This window comes from Typopeltis vanoorti, chromosome 23, assembly GCF_054136105.1.
Source record: "Typopeltis vanoorti isolate ZY-2024b chromosome 23, IOZ_Tvanoo_1.0, whole genome shotgun sequence".
Classification (NCBI taxonomy): Eukaryota; Metazoa; Arthropoda; class Arachnida; order Uropygi; family Thelyphonidae; genus Typopeltis; species Typopeltis vanoorti.
In genome coordinates this window covers 14,461,756-14,486,465 of record NC_143571.1, presented here as the reverse complement: position 1 = coordinate 14,486,465, position 24,710 = coordinate 14,461,756, and the positions used below count along the sequence as shown (strand labels likewise).

Genomic DNA, 24,710 nt, shown 5'->3' with positions numbered 1-24,710 from the left:
CTAAATAAACAGCAGAATAACTCGCATGAAAATTTTTATTTATTAAAAAATTTTCACTCTAGTATCAAGAGCATCCTGGAATAAGACTAAGGTCCTTCACAAAAGCAGCTCGCTCTCAGAACATTTATACAAAGAATGTTAAAACCTTGCATCACTCAGCAAATTCGAACAGAAATAATAGACTGAAGTTATCCCTCTTGAAAAGTCCTGCCATGTGCAATATTTTATAATAATATGAGGATTGTTTGAAAAGTCTGCTAAATTTCCAATAGACAGTGACACAATTTGTTCATTCATACCAGTGTCGGCACGTATCATCTTTTTTTTTGATGACCCCTAGCAAAACTTCAGCCATGTGCGGTTCTCGTTTGGCAAAAATTTAAAATGACCGTGTTTGCATTTTTCATAAAAATGGAGAAAAACAAGTTTCGTGCAGTGATAAAACACTTTTATTTGAAGAAGTGGATGGCCATGCAGATCAAAGTCGAGTTAGATGCAGTTCACGGGGACTCTGCACCAGCATTAAAAGAATATTAATTTTTGGATAAATGTGTTTAAATGTGGTGATAAGTCCATCGAAGATGAAGTGCGCTCTGTATGCCCAATTGAGGTCACTACGATGGAAATGATTGACAAAATGCACTGTATCGTTATGAAAGACTGCTGAATGAGATTGCAGGCATCTCAACTGAATGGGTGTATAATATCCTGCACGAAAAATTGTACATGAAAAAGTTGTGTGTGCAATGGGAGCCGCGATTGTTGACTGTCAATCAAAAACACATGTGAAAAGACATTTCAATACAGTGTTTGGCGATGTTTAATCGCAATTCGCAGGATTTTTTTGCATCAATTCGTGACTGTAAACGAAACTTGAATCCATCAATACACATCTGAATAAAAGCAGCAGTCAAAGCAGTGGACAATGCCTGGTGAAAGAGCACCGAAAAAAGCGAAAACCATTTTGTCAGCTGGGAAGGTAATGGCCACTGATTTTTTGGGATTCCCAAGGAATTATCATGATAGACTATTTGGAAAAGGGTAAGACAATAGCAGAAGTCTATTATGCATCATTGTTGGACTGTTTAAAAGAAGAACTGAAGAAAAAAACAGCCAAGATTGGCACATAAAAAAGTACTCTTTCATCGAGACAATGCACCGTTCCACACATTGGTTGTTGCAATGGCAAAATTGCACAAATTGAAGTTCGAAATGGTTCCACATCCACCGTATTCTCAGGACTTGGCTCCGTGGGACTTCATGTTCCCAAACTTAAAAATTTGGCTCGCTGGGAAAATCTTTTCTTCGAACGAGGATGTCATCAAGGCTGTCAATGACTATTTTGCACAATTTGACAAATCCTACTTTTCAGATGGGATGAAAAAATTGGAAACACGCTGGACCAAATGTGTAGACCTCGATGGAGACCATGTTGAGAAATAAAGGTGATTTTTTCCAAAAAAAAAAAAAGTGTTATTTTTTTTTGCCAAACTTTTCAAATAACCCTCATATACAGTATCACTGTTTCTTTTGTTTTAAAATTATGCAGCTAAAATCTTAATGTATTTCAGACTATACTACTGTTATTTGTGTGTAGCTCACATTTTGATTTCAAGTCTTCCAGTTGCCTCTTCTGTCTATTTAATTTAAAATTCACACTGAAGATGCTTTTGATACTAGAGCAAAATTTTTATGACAACTAAATAAATGATAATATGTGATGACTTTTATTTATGCTAAAATTATGTTCCTATCCATCAGATTATGTCATTCAAGATATTTCAAAAGAAATATCAAAATTCACATGGTGATGATAGGCTCAAACTCAAATACTAATATGGATACAACTTCCACATTAAGCTTTTTTTTTTTTTAAAGAAAAAAAGAAGTTCAGTATAGTATGTTTTTAAAACTACTTCAGTAGTGGTTAATAAATTAAGATGAACTTATTTTAAAAAAATTAAACAACCAGAAATTGCTTGAACTACCAGAAGAAAGATAAGTTTCGTTCTGGTCTCCAACTACAACTCTTTCTTGGTAGGGTTTTCTTCTGGAAAATTTCAGAAAATTTTAGAAAATTCACTGCTGACCAAATATTTGGTCAGCAGTGAATCCTCTGACAAATGTTTGGATTTAGGATCACAAAATGGCAGCAACTATCTACTGTACTCACTCCAAATGCCTTTAAAAACTGACACCATAAGTTTTAACAAGTGGTGGTATGGGTGGAAACTGACTACTGACCAATTTCAAAAAGGTTAGTTTGAACTAAAATAGCTTTACCTACTCCCTTTAAGCAGGGGCGTGCCAGTAGTGTCTGGTGCCTGTTTGCAAAACTTTAGTTGGCGCCCCTATAACAGTAGTGTCCGGCGCCTGTGTGCAAAACTTCAGTTGCCACATCTACCCCCACTCCTCCAATAAAAAAATCATTTCCTCCTTTTTGGTGCCTTTACTATCCTGGTGCCTGTGTGCATCGCATTGCACATATTGCTGGTGCGCCCCTGCCTTTAAGGAATAAAAAGGCATTAGGTTTTTTTTTTTTTTTTTTTTTAACATTTTAGAAACTGTGTGGTGAAGATACACATTACGATATACAATGCAATATGTATCAGGAAAACAGTGTATAAGTCAATAATAATAAAGCTACTAAGAATATCTGAAAGCCTTGTTTATCAACAAAAAAGATCTGGTTTCTTACTGAAGTAACTCACAGTGCTATCTTCAACTCCTTATCCATTATTACAAATAAATAATCAAATATTTGACTAGACAGAGTATTTCAAAATTTATTTAACCAGTTATCAATCTTCTTAAAATTTAATCAGTATACTAACCATCATAGAGTACTGGTATTTTGTCATGAAAGAGTACCAAGCCTGGAAGAGAAGTTATGCCATACTTCATTTGTAATGCTTTCTGCTCAACCAACCTTGTTATTCGAATATTAAAATTATCTTCTAATTCAGGACGCAAAGCATTTAATGTTGCTTCAGCTTCCACACATTCCACACATGCACAGCATTCCTTAGCTAAAATAAAAAAGTTTAGAGTTAATACAAAAGAACATGCAATGGTAAATCACATCACTAATTCAATTACTATTTCATCAATATACCAACAATCATGGCAGGTAATTGATTTCATCATTGCTACTATACTCGCCATTTAATATACATGTTTTAACATAATTCAATGACAACGTCTTTTTTTTTTCATGTGAATCCCACAAAAGGTTGCAAACCTATATTTAGTACCATTGGTGGGCTACAATTTAGATATCCAGAAATCCTGCTCATCAGAATCATTTCAAAAGTTCTGCATGAAGCAAATCCATGGCCAGTGGGATGATGTAACAATTTGTTTCACTGTCGTTGTCTCGTGTGCAGACTAGAACAAATGTGCTCACTGTCCGTTGCTAGTGGTATTTTTCTGCAAAAATCAGGACTTCAAGTAATGAAGAATGTGTCTCAGGTTGGGCATTGTGATAAGTTTATATTACAATGTGAGGGCATATGTTTCATGTGAAGTAGATGGCTATGGAAAAGTACTGACACTTCTTACTGCTCCCCCAAGTCCTGACATGAGATCTCCAGACTTTGATCTGTTCTCTATATTGAAAAGAATTAATCCATGAGAAATATTTCACTTCCACCAATGAAGTTTTGTGGAAATAGTTCAACTTATCAAAACATATCAACAAAAAAGGTTTGCTGACAGGAATACAATACTAACCAAAATGTTGGATAGCTGTGATAAGGCAGAATGGAGATTACATTGAAGGCCTGTAAATGTATTCTGTTAAATGTTTGGTTTAACAACAGGAATGCAGTGTGTAACTTCTGAAATGATCCTCCAAAAAAAAAAAACTCATCTAGTAACCAGACATTCATAAATATCAATTCCTACATACTGAAATTTGAATCCACAACCACTGGGAACAGAAATGGTGTCTGCTTGGCAAAACAGGTGAACAATGATATAATATTATCATTTTATACATATTATTCTATGTGTGATATTTTTAATTTGCTAACACAGAATTAATTTAGAATAGCATTTCTAAATACTAAAATGAAATAATGTTGAGGCCAATAATGCTGATACAGTCATTAGAAAAACAAAATCATAACGAATGCATATTTTATGCAATCTTTAGAATCTTTTAGTTTTTACTAGAACTCAAAGATCAAAAATGAACAAACAAACTATTTGTGTAAAGCAAACATTTTTAATTTTTGCCAATCTCTAGATGGACCTTGCCAAAGAAGATCACATATGGCATGCAAGCCTGATTCACAGTTTAAACGATCTAAGGAAAGGTGATGCCTATATTTTTTTTAAGATAGTTAACCAAATAACATACTTTTAGATATGAATAGAGCAAATAGTTCTTGAAGAAAAATGTCATTATTGTTATTATCGTAACACCTCCAGGGAGTCCAAAGACTCATTGAGGGAGGGCACCCACTCTACAACTCTCCATCTGCATCATTCAATCTACCAACTACAACACCACCACCAATATTTTCACAGACAACCACAAACATCCATGACCATGGCTGGATTCGAACCCACAGCCTTTTGGCTGGAGAATAGATAAGCTAACCACTCAGCCAACCAGGCCGGCTAATGTTATTAACATTAGACTTTCACTGGAACCAAAAGACTCATCATGAGAAGCCAGTATCACACACAAAACCCAAACTGTGCCTGATACTAATTCAATTAATAACTTAACACATAAAACCAACAGTAATAACTTTAATGAATTAAAAAGGTACAAATATTTCATACTGAAAGTAACAGTACATCAGTGTAGAAAAACAGTTAAAGGAATGGAATACAAAGTGCAGAACAGTCAGTGGATTACCAAATTAAATTGTTGCCGCGTGCCAATAATTTTTAAAAACTATTTCATTGATGGTTGCATAAGATGAATCATTTGTTCAATGTATCCTATTCAACTGGCATCTTACCCTACAACATGAAAGCAGGTCCACATCCAGCCCATCCCAAAGAAAAGTGATACAAGTCAACCAACAAACTGCCTTCCAACTGCTTTCACTTCTGTTCTCTCTAAAATTATGGAGAAGGTCATCAACAACCAACACTTGAACCACTTAGAGTCATCCGTGATCAGTGACCAGCAGTATGGATTCTGCCACTCATAATCTACAGCTGATCCTGCCTTCACAACCCACCACTGGACTCAAGCCATGAAGAAATTTGGAGAAACCCACATAGTTGCCTTGAACATTTCAAAGGTATCTGATCAGGTTTGGCACAGGGACCTACTTAGCAAACTGCCATCCTATAGTCTACCTTCTGCAAATGGATCATCAACTTCCTTATTGGTTGCTCACTTTGCATCATGGTGGACTGTTTTCTCTTCAGATTTCTCCACCAATGCAGGAGTATCCCAGGGTTCTGTTCTTTTACCCATTCTCTTCCTCTTGTATATAAATGACATGTTCTCTCAGACCTTCAATCCTATCCATAGCTATGTCGATGACAGTACTCTCCATTCCTCCTTTTCATCTGACAAACCTTGTAGTGCTCAAGTATTAGAATCCTGAAGATCGACCATGAAAAGTGACCTGAACTCAGATCTCCTAGCTATATCCCAGCAGGACAAGGACAACCTTATAAACTTCAATGCCATCAAATCTCAATCCTGTCTGATCTCTCGCAAGAAAGAGTTCCCATCCATTACCCTAATTTTCAGTAATACTGAGATATCCAAACATGATCGATTTCTCTACTCAGATTGACCTGCACCTCCAATCTTTCCTGGCACAACCACATTTCAATTATATCTTCAACAGCTGCCAAAAAAACTTGGTGTACTTTTTTGCACAAGACACTACTCTACACCTTCACACCTGCCAACTCTACACAAAATCCAAATCTGCCCAGCCATGGAATATTGCTTCCATATTTGGGATGGAGCACTAAAATCCTCTCTAAGATTGATCGATTCTATCCAGAATAGGGAAATCCAGCTAATTAATGATCCCTCTCACACACATACCGACTTCAATCCCTCTTTCACACAGACATTCAGTTTCTGCCTTGTGTCTCTTCTACAGATACTTTCATGGACAGTGCTCTACTGAATTGGCTACTATTATTCCTCCACTCTCCTCCAAAATCATTAAAATAAGAGCCACTGCTAACCAACATACTTTTACAGTCCATCTTGAAACTCAATGAATCAACTTTATGTCTCCTCCTTCATCTCATCTACTTTTGTCCTTTGGAACAGTCTTCCCCAAAGATTACAACCCTTAGCTGTTCAAGCAAAATACGAACAGATTCCTCCTTTCTTCTATTCCTCTTGCCTACAGATATCCTCTATGTCTGGAGTAATTATTTTGAAAGAATGATAAACAAAACAAGCAGTGACAGAACAGTACTAGAAAATTTTCGAGAGGAATGTAAGCAAAAGTATATATATCAATACTTGAGGCAGAAAAAGCTGCCAAAAACTTGAAAGGTGGAAAGGTAGCTGAAGTAAATGATATTCAACCAGAAATGCTTAAGTATGGAGGTATACGTGTTTTGCAGTAGCTACTCTGCATATTTCAGAGGGCTTGGTCAGAAGGTCAAATTCCAGATGATTGGAGTCCAGCTCTCACAGTCCCCATTTTTAAAAAAAAAGAGAATAAACCTGAATATGAGAATGACAGAGGAATTTCCTTATTAAGTGTCCTGGGTAATATTTATGCAAGCATGCTACAAAAGACATTGAGAAAAATTATGGAAGAGAAACTTTGAGAAGAACAAGCTGGTTTAGGGCAAATAGAACTTGTCAAGATATCAGATTTTCACTTTTAAGACAAATAGCTGAGAAATCTTGGGAATACAACAATGATGCTTAAGCTCTGTACTTAAGTTTTGTAGATCTGAAAAAGTCAAATGACAAGGTGTCCAGAAGAAAAAAAAAGCTTTTCAAAACACTGCAATTACATGGGGTAAATGGAACATGATTAACAATCCAATTCAAATGCCTCCATAACGCAATTGGAAGAACGACAGTACATTGTGCCCTTCATTGGAATAGACTTAAGTTCGATTCTCGTCGCAACGGGAGAAATCTTTATCTGGACGATTTCAATCAAAGGCGAGTTAGCCGATCTCATACGGAGGTAGCAGGGTTTTTTCTCCTGGAAACTCGGGTTTTTCATCCCCCATACACACAATTCGGCCCTTCAGAACACATGCAATTTACAGACATACAATACCAGTTGTGGTGGTGGAGGTAGATGGCGTTGATGGAGATGATTCGTAGTAGAGGTTCGGGGTAGTGGTTGAGACAGTTGTAGGTGTCCTCCCGCAATGAGTCGGAATCCTTGGAGGTGTTAGGAATAATAATAATAACAACATCTGACCTACATGGAGTCAGACTCATTGTGGGAGGTATGCACTATCACATATAAAGATCATCGAATCATGCCTAAAACTGATTCAATGTGTCTACATTCACAGCACACTCAAGCAATACATTCTACACACCAACCAACCTCCATGTAAAGAAGCTAGTCCTCATTCCTCTCCTCATACAACAGTTTCCAGGAATGGCCTCTTGCTCTACTTCCCTCTCCCATTCTATGAATAATCTTCTCCATGTCAACTGATAACAACCACTAATTAGCTTATATATCTCAATATCAACCCCCCCCCCATTGCAATTATTTATTTTGGACTGCTCTGGTACATTTGTTAGATAGGCTTGGATAGAAGTCAGCGAGTTTAGAACAGGATGAGAGATTAAAGATCCTCACTTCAGTAAGGATTGTGCCAAATTATGATTAGAGTTGTCAAGAAAATACAAAACATCTACAGTTTATTTAGTGGGAAAGCTGATTATGCTGGCTGTGTGCCGGCAGAATGTGGGGGAGGGAGGGGGTGAATTATCTGATAGTCTACTACTTTGTGTTAGATCATGAGTGAATGCAAATAATTCAGCTTCTCCCTCCAGCTTGATATTTGAAAAGAGAAGCCGCTTTCATTATGAGCACTAAAGTCTCTAAACAAGACACTCTCAATTTTGGTAATTATAATATAATATCAAATCAACTTTCAGAGATAAGGAATCAAAGAGGCCAGCATGGTTATCAGAAATTAAGGCAACAGTGCGAGACAATAAAAATTGAATCAGAGCAGACTGTAAATGGCAAGGCATATGAAATCTGAGAAAAGCATGTATTTCACCCTTCATAAAGAAGGCATCACACATGATGTAACTGGGATCAGTAAGGTGAACTATAGTCATAGCTAATGACTGTTGGGATTTAGTAATGAATAACAAATCAGGTTGTGATGCCTGTAAGTGGTAGTACACATCACTAATGTTTGAATTTATGCCCTCAGATATTCGTGAAATGGATTTGGATGTTCTTTTTTTGTGTGATGTTATTTTGGCTTTTTCTGGTGTATAGTTTTATTTTTTTGTGGAGCTTTTTTTTCTTTCTTTATAACTACAATGACATTAGTATTCATTTGGTTATTTTTCATGTTTGAAATAATGCTTAAAACTTATAAAGCAGGGGCATGGCAGAGGTGAAGGACTTGTACACAACTCCCATTCAGGCAGAGCCCAGACTCCAATCCAAGTGCAGCCTCCTGAAGACTATTACACTGGCTCCCTCCAGGCATGACCTAACAGAGTAAGCAGAAGCAAAAGGATTATTCACGAGCTGATTGAGAATTCTCCACATGCATTACCGCCGAGCTAACTGTGTACTATTTAGCAGGTGGCCGGTGGAAACTGCCTTACTGCAGTATCAGGAGGAGGAGATGATGGTGCCTCAACCAATTGAGAGTACTACAGTGACAGTGTATTGAGCATGTCCATCAAGGTCATCACTTGCACTGCATGTGAGAATAAACAGGAACACAGAGATCCTACTTGCCTCTAATAAGAAAAATAGTGATATATCATCAGGCACTGAAAATCATCTGCATCCTAGAAATCTATATGGTATCCTTCAACTTACGAAGATATGCATATAATGAGACAATCCACAACCTTGCCAGAACCATGGTTGTGTAAACAGACATACTAAGCAAAAGGTGGGGCACATTATTAGTATGATATGCTTTGTATGCAGTAGAGCAAGTCACCCTTGGAACTCACACAGAGATGCCAAATTACTAGGAGAAACAGCTTTGCTTACTAATTCATTACTTCTATTACTCTGCACCTAATCAAAATGATGAACCACAGTGCATTTATTTAATTAATTATTAGCAGAACACGTGTGCTAAATGAATAGACAGGGGAAGGCTGCAGTAGACCAAACTGATCTTATCTCATTGAAACCCTTTGCTGAGAATTTGAACTAATACTCAGAGGTAATCAGAGGAAGAATGAAAATTTAAAAAAGTAATACAAATGCATGGAAATGTTTGATCACACAAAATAATAAAAATTATAAATATAAACTAAAATAAATAGTTTGAATTCCTGTGGAATAAATAAGCTTTGATAATTAAGATACAGCAATCAGCTAGCTCTACAAACAATGGTGAAGAAGTGTCACCTGCCAGTTTTCTTATATATTCCACACCATAATTTAGTCTCATCTAGAAGATGACAACTCGTGTCATTTTTAACTCCGTTTTCTTGTTGGACCTTGTTAGCTATAATATTCATTACAGGGACTGTAATAGGAATTTATAAAACTAACTGGTTTCTATATATAAATAAACACTTAAAACACAATACTACATTTGGCTTTGAAATAATGCTGGATCTAATATCTACTTTGCTCATATAATGTATAACACACTTTACAACCTTTGCACCTATCATGAATTCTATGCACTTTGTTTAAAAATAAAAAAATTCATACCACTTCAATATCACATTTGTTGCTTGGAATGTCTTCCATATGTCGATTTTTTTTATTTATTTATTTATTTTTAAACATCCATCGAATGATATCAAAGTATTATATCCAATATAATAGCTAGTGTATCAAGTTTCCTGCAATGAGTCTTCTGATTCCATGGAGATACCCATTATAATTATAATATATTATTATATCATGCATGTTCAATTAATGCAGAAAATGTTAGTTTTTGCTTAATAGTTTTTGAAATATTACAAAAATGTCATAATTATTTAATGTCTTTAATGCTTAGATGTATGTGTACTGTCACTTTTTGTAAAAGTGACAGTACACATTCTTTCACCCTCGGCTACATTTTATTATTATACGGCATCTTCATGGAGTTCGGAGCCTCGTTTTTTTTGCAATGTTATATTCTGCTTTCGTTGTAGTTATAGCAAAAACAACTGAAGAGACGAGGCTGCATGTTCTCATGTCGATTTTGCGGAACTGAAAAACTTGATTTTAGAGATGGGACCTATTTCCCAAATGATAAGTAACTCAACTTCAGTTGAAAAGCCTTCCATTCCCAGAACGGCGCTGGAATATGATCTTTCCCTTCAAATGGCAATGTCGCATTGTTCTCGCGATTGCGCTACGGAAGAAACTAAAAAGTTTCTTTCAAACGGCCGTTTGTAATAAATATGAATTATTCAATGATTTATTAATGATATTTAGCAAAAGCATTGGTTACGTCAAACGATATTCCTACTATGCCCTTAGGATTACAGAGCACCTTGAGATCAGTCTATTAAATTGCCACTTGCGAGTAAACGACCAGATGTCTAGTTCGAGCTAAAACTGTTTTTGATTAATGCACAATATCTATTTTGTTTATAATCCTCTTATCTTTCAGATAATACTGAAATTTTATAAGAACTACCCTAGAAACTCATATTCTAAAAAAATAACCAAAGGGTGTGTGTGTGTACAATATTATCTTAATTTAAACCAAATCATTCTCATAAATATAAATATATATGTGTGTGTGACGATTCATTGACTCGGTTGAAATACATATTGTAAAATGAGTTGAATGAACTTAAACGGAGAGTTAGATTTAAAAAAAAAAAAAGGAAAAGGGGAGGGTTAATAGTAAAACACGACTAGTTTCAGCTTATAACAGCCTTCATCAGGTGACATTATAAAAGAAAAGAAAAGAAAAAACACTGAAGGCTAAAAAAAAAATAAAAAAAATATTGACAGTCTCTATACATAATTAGCATGAAAACGTTGTAGTTGTATTTAAAGCTGTTTTTTTTTTTTTTTTACCTAACTTTCGGTTTAAGTCAACTCATTTTACAATATATATATATATATATATATATATATACACACACAATATATATTCGCACAAAAATATTGTGATAGTAAAAAAAAAAAAAAAAAAACAATTCTTACAGAATAAAGTTGCAACATATTTTTCTGTCTCCAGAACACTGTTAAAATCTCGAATAACATCACTACATGCACAAAAATAAATGCATAAAACAGAAAACAACGATATCTGCGAAAACAATAAATTCGCCATGGTAAAACACATGCAAACTTCGAAACGGTTAGAACTTATCGGTTCCGTTTATATATTGACTCATATAATCATCGAATATTAAAACACGTGATATTAACTTCATGCGATTGGAGTTTTATTCCTCTTCTTCATGCGCCACCTCCAATTACAGGGTGACTATTATTGTTGCATATTTCTGTTTCCTAGTCTAATATAACCTGCGGTAGAGTCATAAACAGGAAGTGAATTTCTTATTCCTGTCCTTACACCTGACTCCTTCCTTCAAATGCCGCCTTTTCCTTTCAGTTTTCATTATCACCTGTACTATGAAATATTTTTCGTTCCAGAGTAACGTAACAAAGATAAACTGACTTCTGTTCTGAAATATATTTATTTTATATTTATTTATAAATTAATTGTAAATATAAAATAGAGTAAATTAAGTAATAAAGTAAAATACAATATTTAAGAACGAATGACAGTTTATAAATTCATCGCACGCTTAACCTATGGAAATGGTATAAGCAGCTACACCGTTGGAAACCATGAGATAGCGACAGTTGTCTGCATACTCTGGTGTCTATTAAAATTACAGATAGCCTTGGGCCAGTTTGATGTGATTGGCTAAAGGTGGAAATTATTATTTTAATGGCTAATATAGCCTACTTTACGTTCGTTTCGGTGGAAATTACACTGGCCAATAAAAAAAAAAAAATTCTGCTGATTATGATCTCACACTTGTTTTTTACTAATTTGGGTGCGCTGATTTCAAATATTATTATTATTATTATTATTTCGGGCAATTCCAGGAGTCCTTAGACTCATCGAGGGAGGCCCTAAACATCATGTCCACACAACTATGCAATTACATTCTCACAGTATCTATCATACCTTGCCTTGAACTCGTTCACCATCATAGCACCCACAACAGACTCTGGCAGCTTATTCCACTCATTTACCACTCTAAAAGTAAAGAACCCAGCTCTAACACCCCCTGCTAACCACACTCTTGCCCAGCTTCCATAGGTGTCCCCTAGTTCTCCCACCACCAGTCCTGATCTCAAAAATATCCTCTGAATTAATCCTATAGAATCCCTTTAACAATTTGAATGTCTCAATCATATCTCCCCTTTTCCGCCTATCAACTAGTTTCTGCAACCCACAAATCCTCAACCTGTTTTCATATGGTTCATTCCATAGACCTGTTATCATCCTAGTCACTCGCCTCTGGATCCTCTCCACCTCCTCCCCATCAAGAAGGAACCGAGGTGACCATATCTAGGCACAGTAGTCGAGATGAGGTCTTATTAAGGCTCGGTACAGAGGTACAATAACTTGCTTGTCTCTGCTCGTTAAGGTATTTTTCAACAACCAAGTGAGTTGATGAGCTGATTTAGCTACTTTCGCAATGTGCCCCCTAAACTTCATCTCCCTATCCACCAACACTCCCAAGTCCCTGGCCTCATCAATCTCTTGAAGTACAGTTCCACCAATGTGGTATACTGCTGCTAATCTTTTCACCCCAAATTGCATAACCTTCCATTTTGTCACATTAAATTGACATCGATTCTCCTTAGCCCAGAACTCCAATCTATCCAAGTCATCCTGCAAGATTTTGACATCTGCATTCACTATCACCCTACACAACTTTGCATTATCAGCGAACAAATGAATTGTTCCACTTAGATCCTTCCCTATATCGTTAATGTACAGATTAAACAGCAGTGGTCCAAGAACAGAACCCTGCGGCACACCACTAGTCACAGGCCGTCTTTTGGATTCTACTCCTGAATAAACTACTCTTTGATATCTCTCCATCAACCAACCACCTATCCATCTCACCAACCCTATATCCATTCCCATATGTTGTAGTTTACGGATTAGTATTCCATGTGGTATCCTGTCAAACGCCTTTGCCAGGTCCAGCAGTATCACTGTAAACCCATTTCCCTTATCCAGTTCAGCCGTCACCTTGTTATAAAACTTGAGCAAGTTACTGAAGCATGATCTACCCTTAACAAAGCCATGCTGTTCCCTGTACAGTATCTCATTTTCATCAATCCATTCCTGTATTTTTTCCTTGACTACATTCTCCAAGACCTTGACAACGACTCCTGATATGCTGATTGGTCGGTAATTTGCAACCGTAGTCTTGGATCCTCCTTTATGCAGTGAAACTATTTTCCCCTCTTTCCAAACCTTCGGGACTAAACCAGACCTGAGACTCAGATTAAACAACATGGTCAAGGGCACTGATAATTCCTTAGCCGCTTCACGCAAGACCCGTGCCGGTATACCATCCAATCCCACAGATGTGTACACATTAAGGTTCTGTAATAGACTAGTCACCTCCACTTCATTCATCACTATTCCCGTATAAACTAATGGTTCCTTCATTTTTTCAATGTCACCACCTGGATGATATGCTTTTGCAAAGTGCGTGCTCAGTAACTCTACTATCGACTGATTCAGTGACCTCCTTACCATCGTCATTCCTTAAAATCATTTTGCCGTGTACAGTTTTTTTCTTGCTTGCAGCATATTGAAAGAACTGTTTGGGATTCTCTTTTGCTTGCATAGCTAGTTTCCTTTCATAATCTGCTTTTGCTTTTTTTACCACACACGTTACCTTTCTGGCCTGCACTTTATACCGTTCGTGTGCCTGCAGGTCACCCTTTTCTTTAAATTCACTCCACAGTTCTTTCTTTTTTTGCAGCTCAAGCTTAATGGTGTTATTCATCCATTTAACCCCTACTTGTTTTACTATTCGGACCCTAGGTATACAATCAGCCATAACCTCCTGTAAATGCTCCTTGACCACTTCCCATGCTCTATCGACGTCCAGCCCTTGCAGTTGTACATGCCATGGCACTGATCCAAGCAATCTCCTAAGCTTGTCATACTTGCCAGCATGGTAATTCCACATATACCCTGTCTTAATCGAAAATTTCACACCTTTAGCCATCTCCCAGGTCAAGACCTTATGATCACTCTCACCAATAGGTGGCAACATGGTCATAATCATTACATCAAATTCTCAGATGCTATTACCAGGTCAAGCACTCTCACATCCCTAGTATTTTGAATTACATGCTGTCTCAGATAGTTATTACTTAATAATTGAATAAAATCCTTTTCCTTCCTTACATGTGTCCTCTCCTCCTTCCAATCAATGTTACCGTAGTTGAAATCCCCCATAATAAATACCCTCCTTCCACTCATTTCATCAATTTCCCCATGCATACTATCTCCACCATCTATTCCATCACCTGGTCTATAGCAGCACCCAACTGAATATTTTAATCTGCCAGTCTCAATCTCACACCAAATAGCCTCAAATGAGCTCCTTTCACTATCCTTCAATTCTCCTTGGCTGCAGTTCATCAGCTATTATCAATAATACCCCTCCCCCCATTTTATTCTCTCTGCCCCTCCTAAACACACTATAACCTACACATTCTATCCCACAAACTATATCATCTTCCGTCAGCCATGTTTCACTAATGCCAATAACCTGTGGCCAGGAAGAGCCAATCAAGGCCAAAAATTCTTCTTTCTTGTTCCTAATACTCCTGGCATTAGTATACATGAAATGCAGTGATCCCTTCGTCCCACCCCTATATTGATGCATTATTCTAAATGACCCATTCCCATTTTTTGTCCATAGTGCTGGCGCAGGTACATTATATACATTCTTACACTCATCTGTCTCACTGATGTCTGCATATCCATCCCCCCCCCCCCCTCCTTGGTACTTCTAGTTTCCCTGGTTTTGCACATCCATTTTCACTTCATTCAGCAACGCTCTTTCCAGTTTCCGCACACCAAGTCCATTCAAATGCAGGCCATCCATCCTGTATAAGTCCTTTCGCCCTTCAAACTCATTCCACATGTCCACGAATTCCACACCACACCGTCTGCATATCCTGCGCATAATGTCATTTGCAATTATGGCCCTCCTTCTAAACTCCTCTCTGTCATACCGCGACAACAGACTAACCATTCTAACTCTGTCACTCTTTTCTTTCGCTACCTTTAACAATACTTTCAAGTCCTCTCTCATAAAAAATGTATCACCTTTCAATTCATTCGTACCCGCCACAATTATTAATTCTTTCACCCTCTGTTTTTGCACTCTAATACTCTCATTTACATCCTTAAATTTCGCACCCGGTAAGTACGATTTAGTTACACTGCCATCTATCACCCCTCTTAATAACGAGTCACCATACAAACCCATATCGAACCCATTTTTCTCTATCACGTCAGGTTTTTCCTCTATGGCATTTTCTTTTTGCTAATTTGTAAGTTTTTGATAGTTTTAAGGAGGCAGTACTATTTAGAGGATCAAAAAATCGATTTTTTAATATTATTTTCTGAAAGTATGGACTTTTAAAAATCTGTTCCTAACTTTTTATCAAGAAATTCGAAAAATTCCCGAAGATATAGCTTATTATTCAAAGCGGTGCGCAGATCAGAATCGGAGCGCTCACCGCTCTCGCTTGTTAGTAAACGAATAAATGCGTAAGAACCTGCAACGGCACGTATTGGCTCTCTGAATGCGAGAGAGGCTGATAACCGACCTAATACATTTAGGTGATGAAAAGTAGGCGATGACAACTGCCTAAAACAAATGGGCACAAATACTAAGCAGACATACTAAGCAAAATGTGTGTCATAGCGGACAAAGAACGATCGAAATCAGTCAATCGTTAATCGATCGTGAAAGTATGATGAGCGCTTATAACGTTTCAATAAAGTCTCTGGTTTTTTTTTTTTTTTGTCTTGTTAATTGCATGTTAGTTGGTAGTGAAGAAAATACATCATGTCTACTATTCGAAAATGTGTCAATAGTGTAGATTCCTTCTGCTACATTTGTGGCAGCTATACTGTTCCCAGTCAAAGGACAAATATCACTGATTTCGTTAAGAAAGTGTACTTTGCATACTTTGACGTAAAACTTGCAGATCAGGAGAATTCATGGGCTCCAAATAAAGTGTGTAAGTCATGTGTAGAAAATTTACAAGGAAAAACGCCAAAAATTAGCTTTTGGCATTCCAATGAATTGGCGTGAACCGAAAAATCACGTAGATGATTGCTATTTTTGTTTAGTTCAGACTTCTGGTTATAATAAGAAGAATAAGAAAAAAACTGTGTATCCAAATCTTGACTCAGCAATTCGGCCAGTTGCTCATTTCAATGAAATAGCTGTGTCAATTTATAAAGGACTTCCTTTACTTGAGAACGAGCATGATCGGGATATGCCAGGTGTTCTTGAGGAGCAAGACCCGGAAGTTGATTTAGACAATGAAAATTTAATTTCTAGTTCTGGACCGCAACGTTTTACTCAAGCGGAATTGAATGACTTAGTAAGAGATTTGGGCCTATCAAAGGAATCATCTGAATTGTTAGCTTCAAGATTAAATGAAAAAAACTTACTGGAGCAAGATACGAAGATAACTTTTTTATCGTAGCAGGGAAAGTAATCTTGTACAATATTTTAAACACGAGTGTGGGTTTGTTTACTGTAACAATCTGTCAGGTGTACTAACTGAAATGAGTGTTGTAACTCGACAGTTCAAGCAGAAGTCTCAAGTGTGTCTTACTACACAATGGGAATGTATATGGCTCAACTCCTATTGGCTATTCAGTCCACTTAAAGGAAACATATGAGGACAATAAAAAGGTTCTGAAGTTATTAAAATATACAGACCATAACTGGATCATCTGTGTGGATCTTAAAATGGTGAACTTTTTACTTGGCTTTCAAAGAGGATATACAAAGTTTCCGTGTTTTCTATGCTTCTGGGATAGTCGAGTTAGAAACCAACACTGGAGTCAGAAACATTGGCCTCTTAGAATATCTTTAAATGTTGGAGAACAGAATATTATAAATCAACCTTTAATCGACAGAGAAAAAAATCATTTTTCCACCTCTTCACATTAAACTAGGTCTTATGAAGCAGTATGTTAAAGCTTTAGATTTACAAAGTGACTGTTTCCAATACATATGTGAAAAATTTCCACGACTTAGTTATGAAAAAATTAAAGCCAGTGTATTTGATGGACCGCAAATTAGAACTTTAATGAGAGACCCAAATTTCATCAACTCTATGAACGAAATTGAGAAAGAGGCCTGGACTTCATTTACGATGGTTGCGAATAATTTTCTTGGAAACATAAAAGTGTGCAATTACAAAGATCTAGTGGAAACAATGCTTGAAAATTTCTAGCGCCTAGGTTGCAACATGAGCATAAAGCTTCATTTCCTATACAGTCATAATGATAGATTTCCCAAGAAATTAGGTGCTGTAAGCGATGAACAAGGCGAAAGATTTCATCAAGACTTAAAAACTATGGAAGATCGGTACCAAGGAAGATGGGATTCTCACATGATGGTCGACTACTGTTGGAGTATTCAAAGGGATTGCCAAAACAGAACACACAGCAGAAATTGCTACAAACAAAAATTTATTCCCTGAAACTCATGTGTATAAATATTCTTGTAATTTTTAATGAATATTGTTAAGTAGCTATGTATCTAATTATTGGCCTATCTCGCATTCAAAGCGCCAGTACGTACCGTTGCAGGTTCTTACGCATTTATTCGTTTACTAACAAGCGAGAGCGGTGAGCGCTCCGATTCTGATCTGCGCACCGCTTTGAATAATAAGCTATATCTTCGGGAATTTTTCGAATTTCTTGATAAAAAGTTAGGAACAGATTTTTAAAAGTCCATACTTTCAGAAAATAATATTAAAAAATCGATTTTTTTGATCCTCTAAATAGTACTGCCTCCTTAAAACTATCAAAAACTTACAAATTAGCAAAAAGAAAATGCCATAGAGGAAAAACCTGACGTGATAGAGAAAAATGGGTTCGATATGGGTTTGTATGGTGATTCGTTATTAAGAGGGGTGATAGATGGCAGTGTAACTAAATCGTACTTACCGGGTGCGAAATTTAAGGATGTAAATGAGAGTATTAAAGTGCAAAAACAGAGGGTGAAAGAATTAATAATTGTGGCGGGTACGAATGAATTGAAAGGTGATAAATTTTTTATGAGAGAGGACTTGAAAGTATTGTTAAAGGTAGCGAAAGAAAAGAGTGACAGAGTTAGAATGGTTAGTCTGTTGTCGCGGTATGACAGAGAGGAGTTTAGAAGGAGGGCCATAATTGCAAATGACATTATGCGCAGGATATGCAGACGGTGTGGTGTGGAATTCGTGGACATGTGGAATGAGTTTGAAGGGCGAAAGGACTTATACAGGATGGATGGCCTGCATTTGAATGGACTTGGTGTGCGGAGACTGGAAAGTGGATATTGCTATATTTAACATTTCTCATCAATTCCAACTTCAAGTGGTTGACGAACTTAGCTCAGATCACAATCCAGTACTTTTAAGTTTAGGAGGGGAGCCTGAGCTCATTCTCAGCCAATCCCACACTAACTTTGCAAAATTCAAGGCTAAAATGAATACTATCATAGACTCAGTACCTACTATCTTTTCCCGTGAAGAAATTGACGTGGCAGTCAGCAATCTTGAATGTAAAATACACTCTGGCTTATCCACAGCTTGTTCTATTTCCACCCCAGCTCAAGTAAACTTACTTCCTGAAGAAATCCTTGCTCTGATCAGGAACAAAAATAGACTCAGACGCCGCTATCACAACACGCTATCTCCGCAAGACCGTCGAGAACTAAATAAAGAAATAAAGCGTCCAACCTAGTCCGTTACCCATTAACAGATCACCGGAACCAGCAATGGGAAAGAAAACTATGTTCTCTCAAAACTGAAGATAATTCTCTGTGGAAGTTGACTAAAGCTCTCCATACGGATCGCTCTAACATCCAGCCCATTCACGGAGAAAGAGGTCTTGTTTACAGAGATAATGAAAAAGCAGAAGCTTTTGCTGACGCTCTCCAACTTCAGTGCCGTCCTAATTATGTACATGCGGATCTGGTCTTCAAAAACAAAAAAGCCCCTGGTCCAGATGAAATTACCAACAAAACAATTAAAGCCCTCCCACACAAAGCTGTCATGCATTTAGTAGCCATTATTAATGCAATGCTGAGATTAAATTATTTCCCCTCAAGATGGAAACAAGCTGATATATTCCTTATACTCAAGCCTGGTAAGGCACCTCAAATGACAGAACTATAGACCTATCAGTCTTTTATCATGCCTAGGAAAAATCGCAGAAAGAGTCATTCTCAACCGACTTAATGAGGAAGTGAATAAAATTAACATAATTCCAAAAGAACAATTTGGTTTCTGTACCGGACATAGCACTACACAGCAAATTCACAGACTGACTGAATTCATCACTACAGGCTTTAACTGGAAACAGCACACAGGAGCTATCTTTTTAGATGTTGCAAAAGCATTTGATAAGGTGTAGCACAAAGGTCTCATCTATAAATTAATTTCAGCCAACATCCCTCTTTACCTTACTAAAATTATTGACTCCTTTCTACAAGACCGTAAAATCCAGGTCAAGTTGCGTGGAATTCGATCCTCATTGAAAAAAATCACTGCTGATGTCTCCCAAGGCTCGTTGCTCTCACCGTTGCTTTTTAACATCTTTGTTTCTGATGTTCCTAGCACATCACTAACCACTATAACTAGTTATGTGGATGATATGGCAATTCTTAGCAGATCTCTCAGGCCACATATAGCTACGCAGCGCTTGCAGACTGCAGCAAAAAATTTGGAGGACTGGTTCAGGAAATGGAGAATATCTGTAAATGCCGATAAAAGCACTGCCATTCTCTTCACAAGAAGACAAGCATCTCACTTTGGAGAAGTTAAACTTTTTAACATAGCTATCCCATGGAGAACTAGCACCAAATATCTAGGCATTCAACTTGATAATCGTTTAAACTTTAACTCCCACATAGTTTATGCATGCAAAAAAGCAAACTCTGCAATTGTGCAACTCTATTCTCTCCTCAATCGAAGAAGTCAAGTCAGCACTGAAAACAAACTATGGATCTATAAAACAATTATCAGACCATCGTTAACTTACGGATCACCGGCATGGGGGTCACACTTCCCCCACCAACATCAAAAAAGCTACAAGTTATTCAAAACAAGTGCCTCCGTATGATTTTTAACGCTCTGTGGTTTGTCAGAAATGCTCTCTTACACCGTGATGCCGATATTCCAGATATTCCCACGTTCCTCCATAACAGCGCTGCTGCTTATTTTGCCAAAGCAGCTGTTCACCCAAATCAACTTATTCAAGAGTCATCTAACTATGACGAACACGACAGGTGGAAACATAAGCGCCCGAAAGCAGCTCTGCTTATCGGTTCAGGTGCCTCCATACAGCCCTAAATAGGGTGAGCCAGGTGCTCGCTAATCTTTAATACAAGACTATTTCATAGCGACGAAGGGATCGGAGTCCATGGGACTGATATCCATCATGCCACATCAGTTATCAGTTATCCATAATCTGTTAGGTTACACTATTCCAGGTAGTCGTTCTGACGTCACTTTCCGCGTAGGTATAGCCTTCATCGCTACGCTCGATTCGTATGGATTATTCCGGATTACTATTTATTATTTTTCTGGAAATTTCGTAATGTACTAGACAGCTTATAGGATTTACAAATAACTTAACAATTCCCTTACATAATTCTTACTATTCTGACACAAAATTCGCTCCTTCTCATTTCAGTTATACAGGAACAAATTTCAATATATGGCACATATGGACTACACATTATCACATAACATAAAGAAATTTTTCATAATTATTAGCTGATGTGCAGGTATCTCCTTAATTAGTAATATTTATCATGTTAAATCCTGAATAAAGAATTTACTTGTAAAGTTCTCAATTCAGGATCTAACAATATGGTAAGTATTGTTTTTGATCAAAAGATCAAAAACAATACTTACTTTAGTTTATAGAAGACATATTTCCTGTTTTTTCCCATTTTCCATTGCATATGATTCTCACTGGCCTATAAGGTCAAGAAACTTGCAGCTTTCAATCTAATTAATGTTCTGAGCAGTTAATGTTGTCTGCTGTGCATATTATGGCTGTTAAATGCATGTGTGTGCTGTTCCCCAGTTTGTCTCATTTGTGGGATGAAAACCCATGTTTCAGGGAGATAAAACCATCCATCGCTATAACACCGTAGAGTTGTAGTTGGTGAGTGCAATATAAAGTCTAACTGTAAATATATATTTAAGTGTAAGACTTACAGTTAGTCTTACATTTAAATATATATTTGTGTGTATGTATTATTATTATTATTATTATTATTATTATTATTATTATTTCGGACGACTCCAGAAGTCCTTAGACTCATCGAGGGAGGCCCTAAACATCATGTCCACACAACTATGCGATTACATTCTAACAGTATCTATCATACCTTGTCTTGAACTCGTTCACCGTCATAGCACCCACAACAGATTCTGGCAGCTTATTCCACTCATTTACCACTCTAAAAGTAAAGAACCCAGCTCTAACACCTCTGCTAACCACACTCTTGCCCAGCTTCCATAGGTGTCCCTTAGTTCTCCCACCACCAGTCCTGATCTCAAAAATATCCTCTGAATTAATCCTATAGAATCCCTTTAGCAATTTGAATGTCTCAATCATATCTCCCCTCCTCCACCTATCAACTAGTTTCTGCAACCCACAAATCCTCAACCTGTTCTCATATGGTTCATTCCATAGACCTGTTATCATCTTAGTCACTCGCCTCTGGATCCTCTCCACCTCCTCCCCATCAAGAAGGAACCGAGGTGACCAAATCTGGGCACAGTAATTGAGATGAGGTCTTATCAAGGCTCGGTACAGAGGTACAATAACTTGCTTGTCTCTGCTCGTCAAGGTATTTTTCAACAACCAAGTGAGTTGATGAGCTGATTTAGCTACTTTCGCAATGTGCCCCCTAAACTTCATCTCCCTATCCACCAACACTCCCAAGTCCCTGGCCTCATCAATCTCTTGGAGTACAGTTCCACCAATGTGGTATACTGCTGCTAATCTTTTCACTCCAAAATGCATAACCTTACATTTTGTCACATTAAATTGACATCCATTCTCATTAGCCCAGAACTCCAATCTATCTAAGTCATCCTGCAAGACTTTGACATCTTCTGCATTCACTATTGCCCTACCCAACTTTGCATCATCAGCGAACAAATGAATTGTTCCGCTTAGATCCTTCCCTATATCGTTAATGAACAGATTACACAGCAGTGGTCCAAGAACAGAACCCTGCGGCACACCACTAGTCACAGGCCGTCTTTTGGACTTATTTGGACGTATTCCATGTGTTCTCAGACAGGCAGACAACTGCTTCCATCTTGTATTACTAACCTCACATTATTATTATTGTTGTTCCTCTAGACAGCAACTGGAGGAACAATTTCTAAGCCTTTTTTCAAATTGTTCCAGAGTTAATCGATCTCTGGCACTGGCAAGAATATTTTTAATCCTGTAAACTCAAGAAAATTGACTGCTAAATCCACAGTGTTTTTCAGATATTAAAAAAATATATAGTGTTAGTGTTAGAGACCATAAAATGGTGGCACTTGTTAGCCATCTCTTCACTGCTTAACGATTAGATTCATGATAGCCTTGGCCAGCCATCTCTAATTGGCTACCAGTGGAGATTGAACTGCACACTCAGTCTCCAAAAGTTAGAACTAAAACGGCCTTGCCTACTCCCTATATGGGAATGAATGGCGTTAGCTGATTTATTATTATTATTGTATGGCCACTCCATGGAGTAGAAGATTCATCGTGGGAGACTCAAACTATCCACACAAGCTATCATACCTCTCCTTGAATACATTAGATAAAGTACTTCAACTGACTTTGGCAACCCATTTCACTCATCCGCAACTCTCCAAACAAAAAATCTAATATTCACATCCCTACTAACCACACCTTTATTCAACTTCCAGGGATTATGAAGAGCTCGGGAGACAGCTTGCAGGTGTAGCATGGAATGAGGAGTTAGCTGGAAAAGAGATCAATGCAGCTTGGGGGATTTTCAAAAAATATTTAGTGGATGCAATGTCTAAATGTATACCACGGGTGAGAAGGTTAAATAAGTTAGGTGTGAGATGGATGAATAAAGAGATTAAGCATGCAATACAGAGAAAAAGGGCATTGTGGAGGCAGCATAAGAGAAGTGGAAGTAACCAATTTCATGAGTTCTACAAAGACCAGGCAAGGAGAGTGACTTGGTTGGTGAGAGTAGCTAAAGAGAGGTATGAATAGCAGTTAGCTAATGAAGCTAAAAAGAATCCTAGGGAGTTCTTTCGATATGTAGCCAGCAAAAGAAAGAATGATTATGGAAGGATGACATTGATTGGAGGAAATGGTATAAAGACAGCTGTTGCAGAATGTGTGGTGGAGATACTTAATGAGCAGTTCATAAAGATCTTTCAATCTTGTGAATGTGACTTCATGGAGAGATTAAGAGCAGTTGATGATGGGAGGAGAGACTGACTGTAAGTGAGGAAGAGGTGTTTGGGGAGTTGAGTAAACTAGATGTAAATAAGGCTGTGGGACTTGATAATATATCACCGCGTATTCTGAAGGAATGTGCCAGAGAATTGACACCTGCCTTGACATATTTTTTTAATACGAGTCTTGCACTTGGTCAAGTCCCTAAAGAGTGGAAGGAGGGCAAGATTGTACCACTTCATAAAGGAGGTGATCGAACTCAAGCATCAAACTATAGGCCTATCTGTGTGTCAGGTGTTGTGGTTAAGTTGTTGGAGAAGCTTGTGAGAACTAGGATCCAGAGTTGGGTTGACAACAATGGTATAATCTTTGATGGACAGCATGGATTTGCTAAAGGGAGGTCGTGTTTTAGTAATCTACTTACTTATTACAATAAAGTGACTGCTTCCTTGGACAGAGGAGAAGGATACACAGTAATATATTTGGATTTTGCAAAAGCTTTTGATAGAGTACCTCATGATAAGTTGACAGTCAAACTAGAGCAGATGGGGTTGGATATTAGATTAGTGCATTGGATTGGAGACTGGCTATCTGATAGGTATCAACAAGTTGTGTATGGGGGTGCAATATCCAGGAAAAGGAAAGTCACTAGTGGAGTGCCTCAGGGATCTGGTTTAGGGCCATTACTATTTAACTTGTATATTAATGATATTGGCAAAGATTTGGATGGAGATATTCAGTTGTTTGCAGATGATGCAAAGTTGGGACGAACCATAAAGAGTAGTGAAGACGTGGTGGCCTTGCAAGAAGACTTGAATAAATTGATTGATTGGGCAAGCAAATGGGGATGTGAGTTCAAT

The 24,710-nt window shown here is 37.4% G+C and overlaps 1 protein-coding gene across 2 annotated transcripts in view; it reads right to left on the bottom strand.

The window, feature by feature from the left end:
- Positions 1-11,975, bottom strand: part of LOC150093639 (thioredoxin domain-containing protein) — a 115,022-nt gene extending 103,047 nt beyond the window's left edge. Inside the window, exons 1-2 of one of the 2 annotated variants that reach the window (XM_090412834.1) lie at positions 11,914-11,975; positions 2,835-3,029 (exon numbers count right to left, since the gene is read on the bottom strand). In XM_090412834.1, the coding sequence (XP_090268960.1) occupies positions 2,835-3,029; positions 11,914-11,953 (235 nt within the window). In that variant the 5' untranslated portion in view covers positions 11,954-11,975. Of the gene's footprint in view, positions 1-2,834; positions 3,030-11,297; positions 11,784-11,913 lie in introns of those variants that run through there. The other variant, XM_090412833.1, reaches the window with a different exon arrangement.
- Between the last annotated feature and the right edge of the window lie 12,735 nt (positions 11,976-24,710).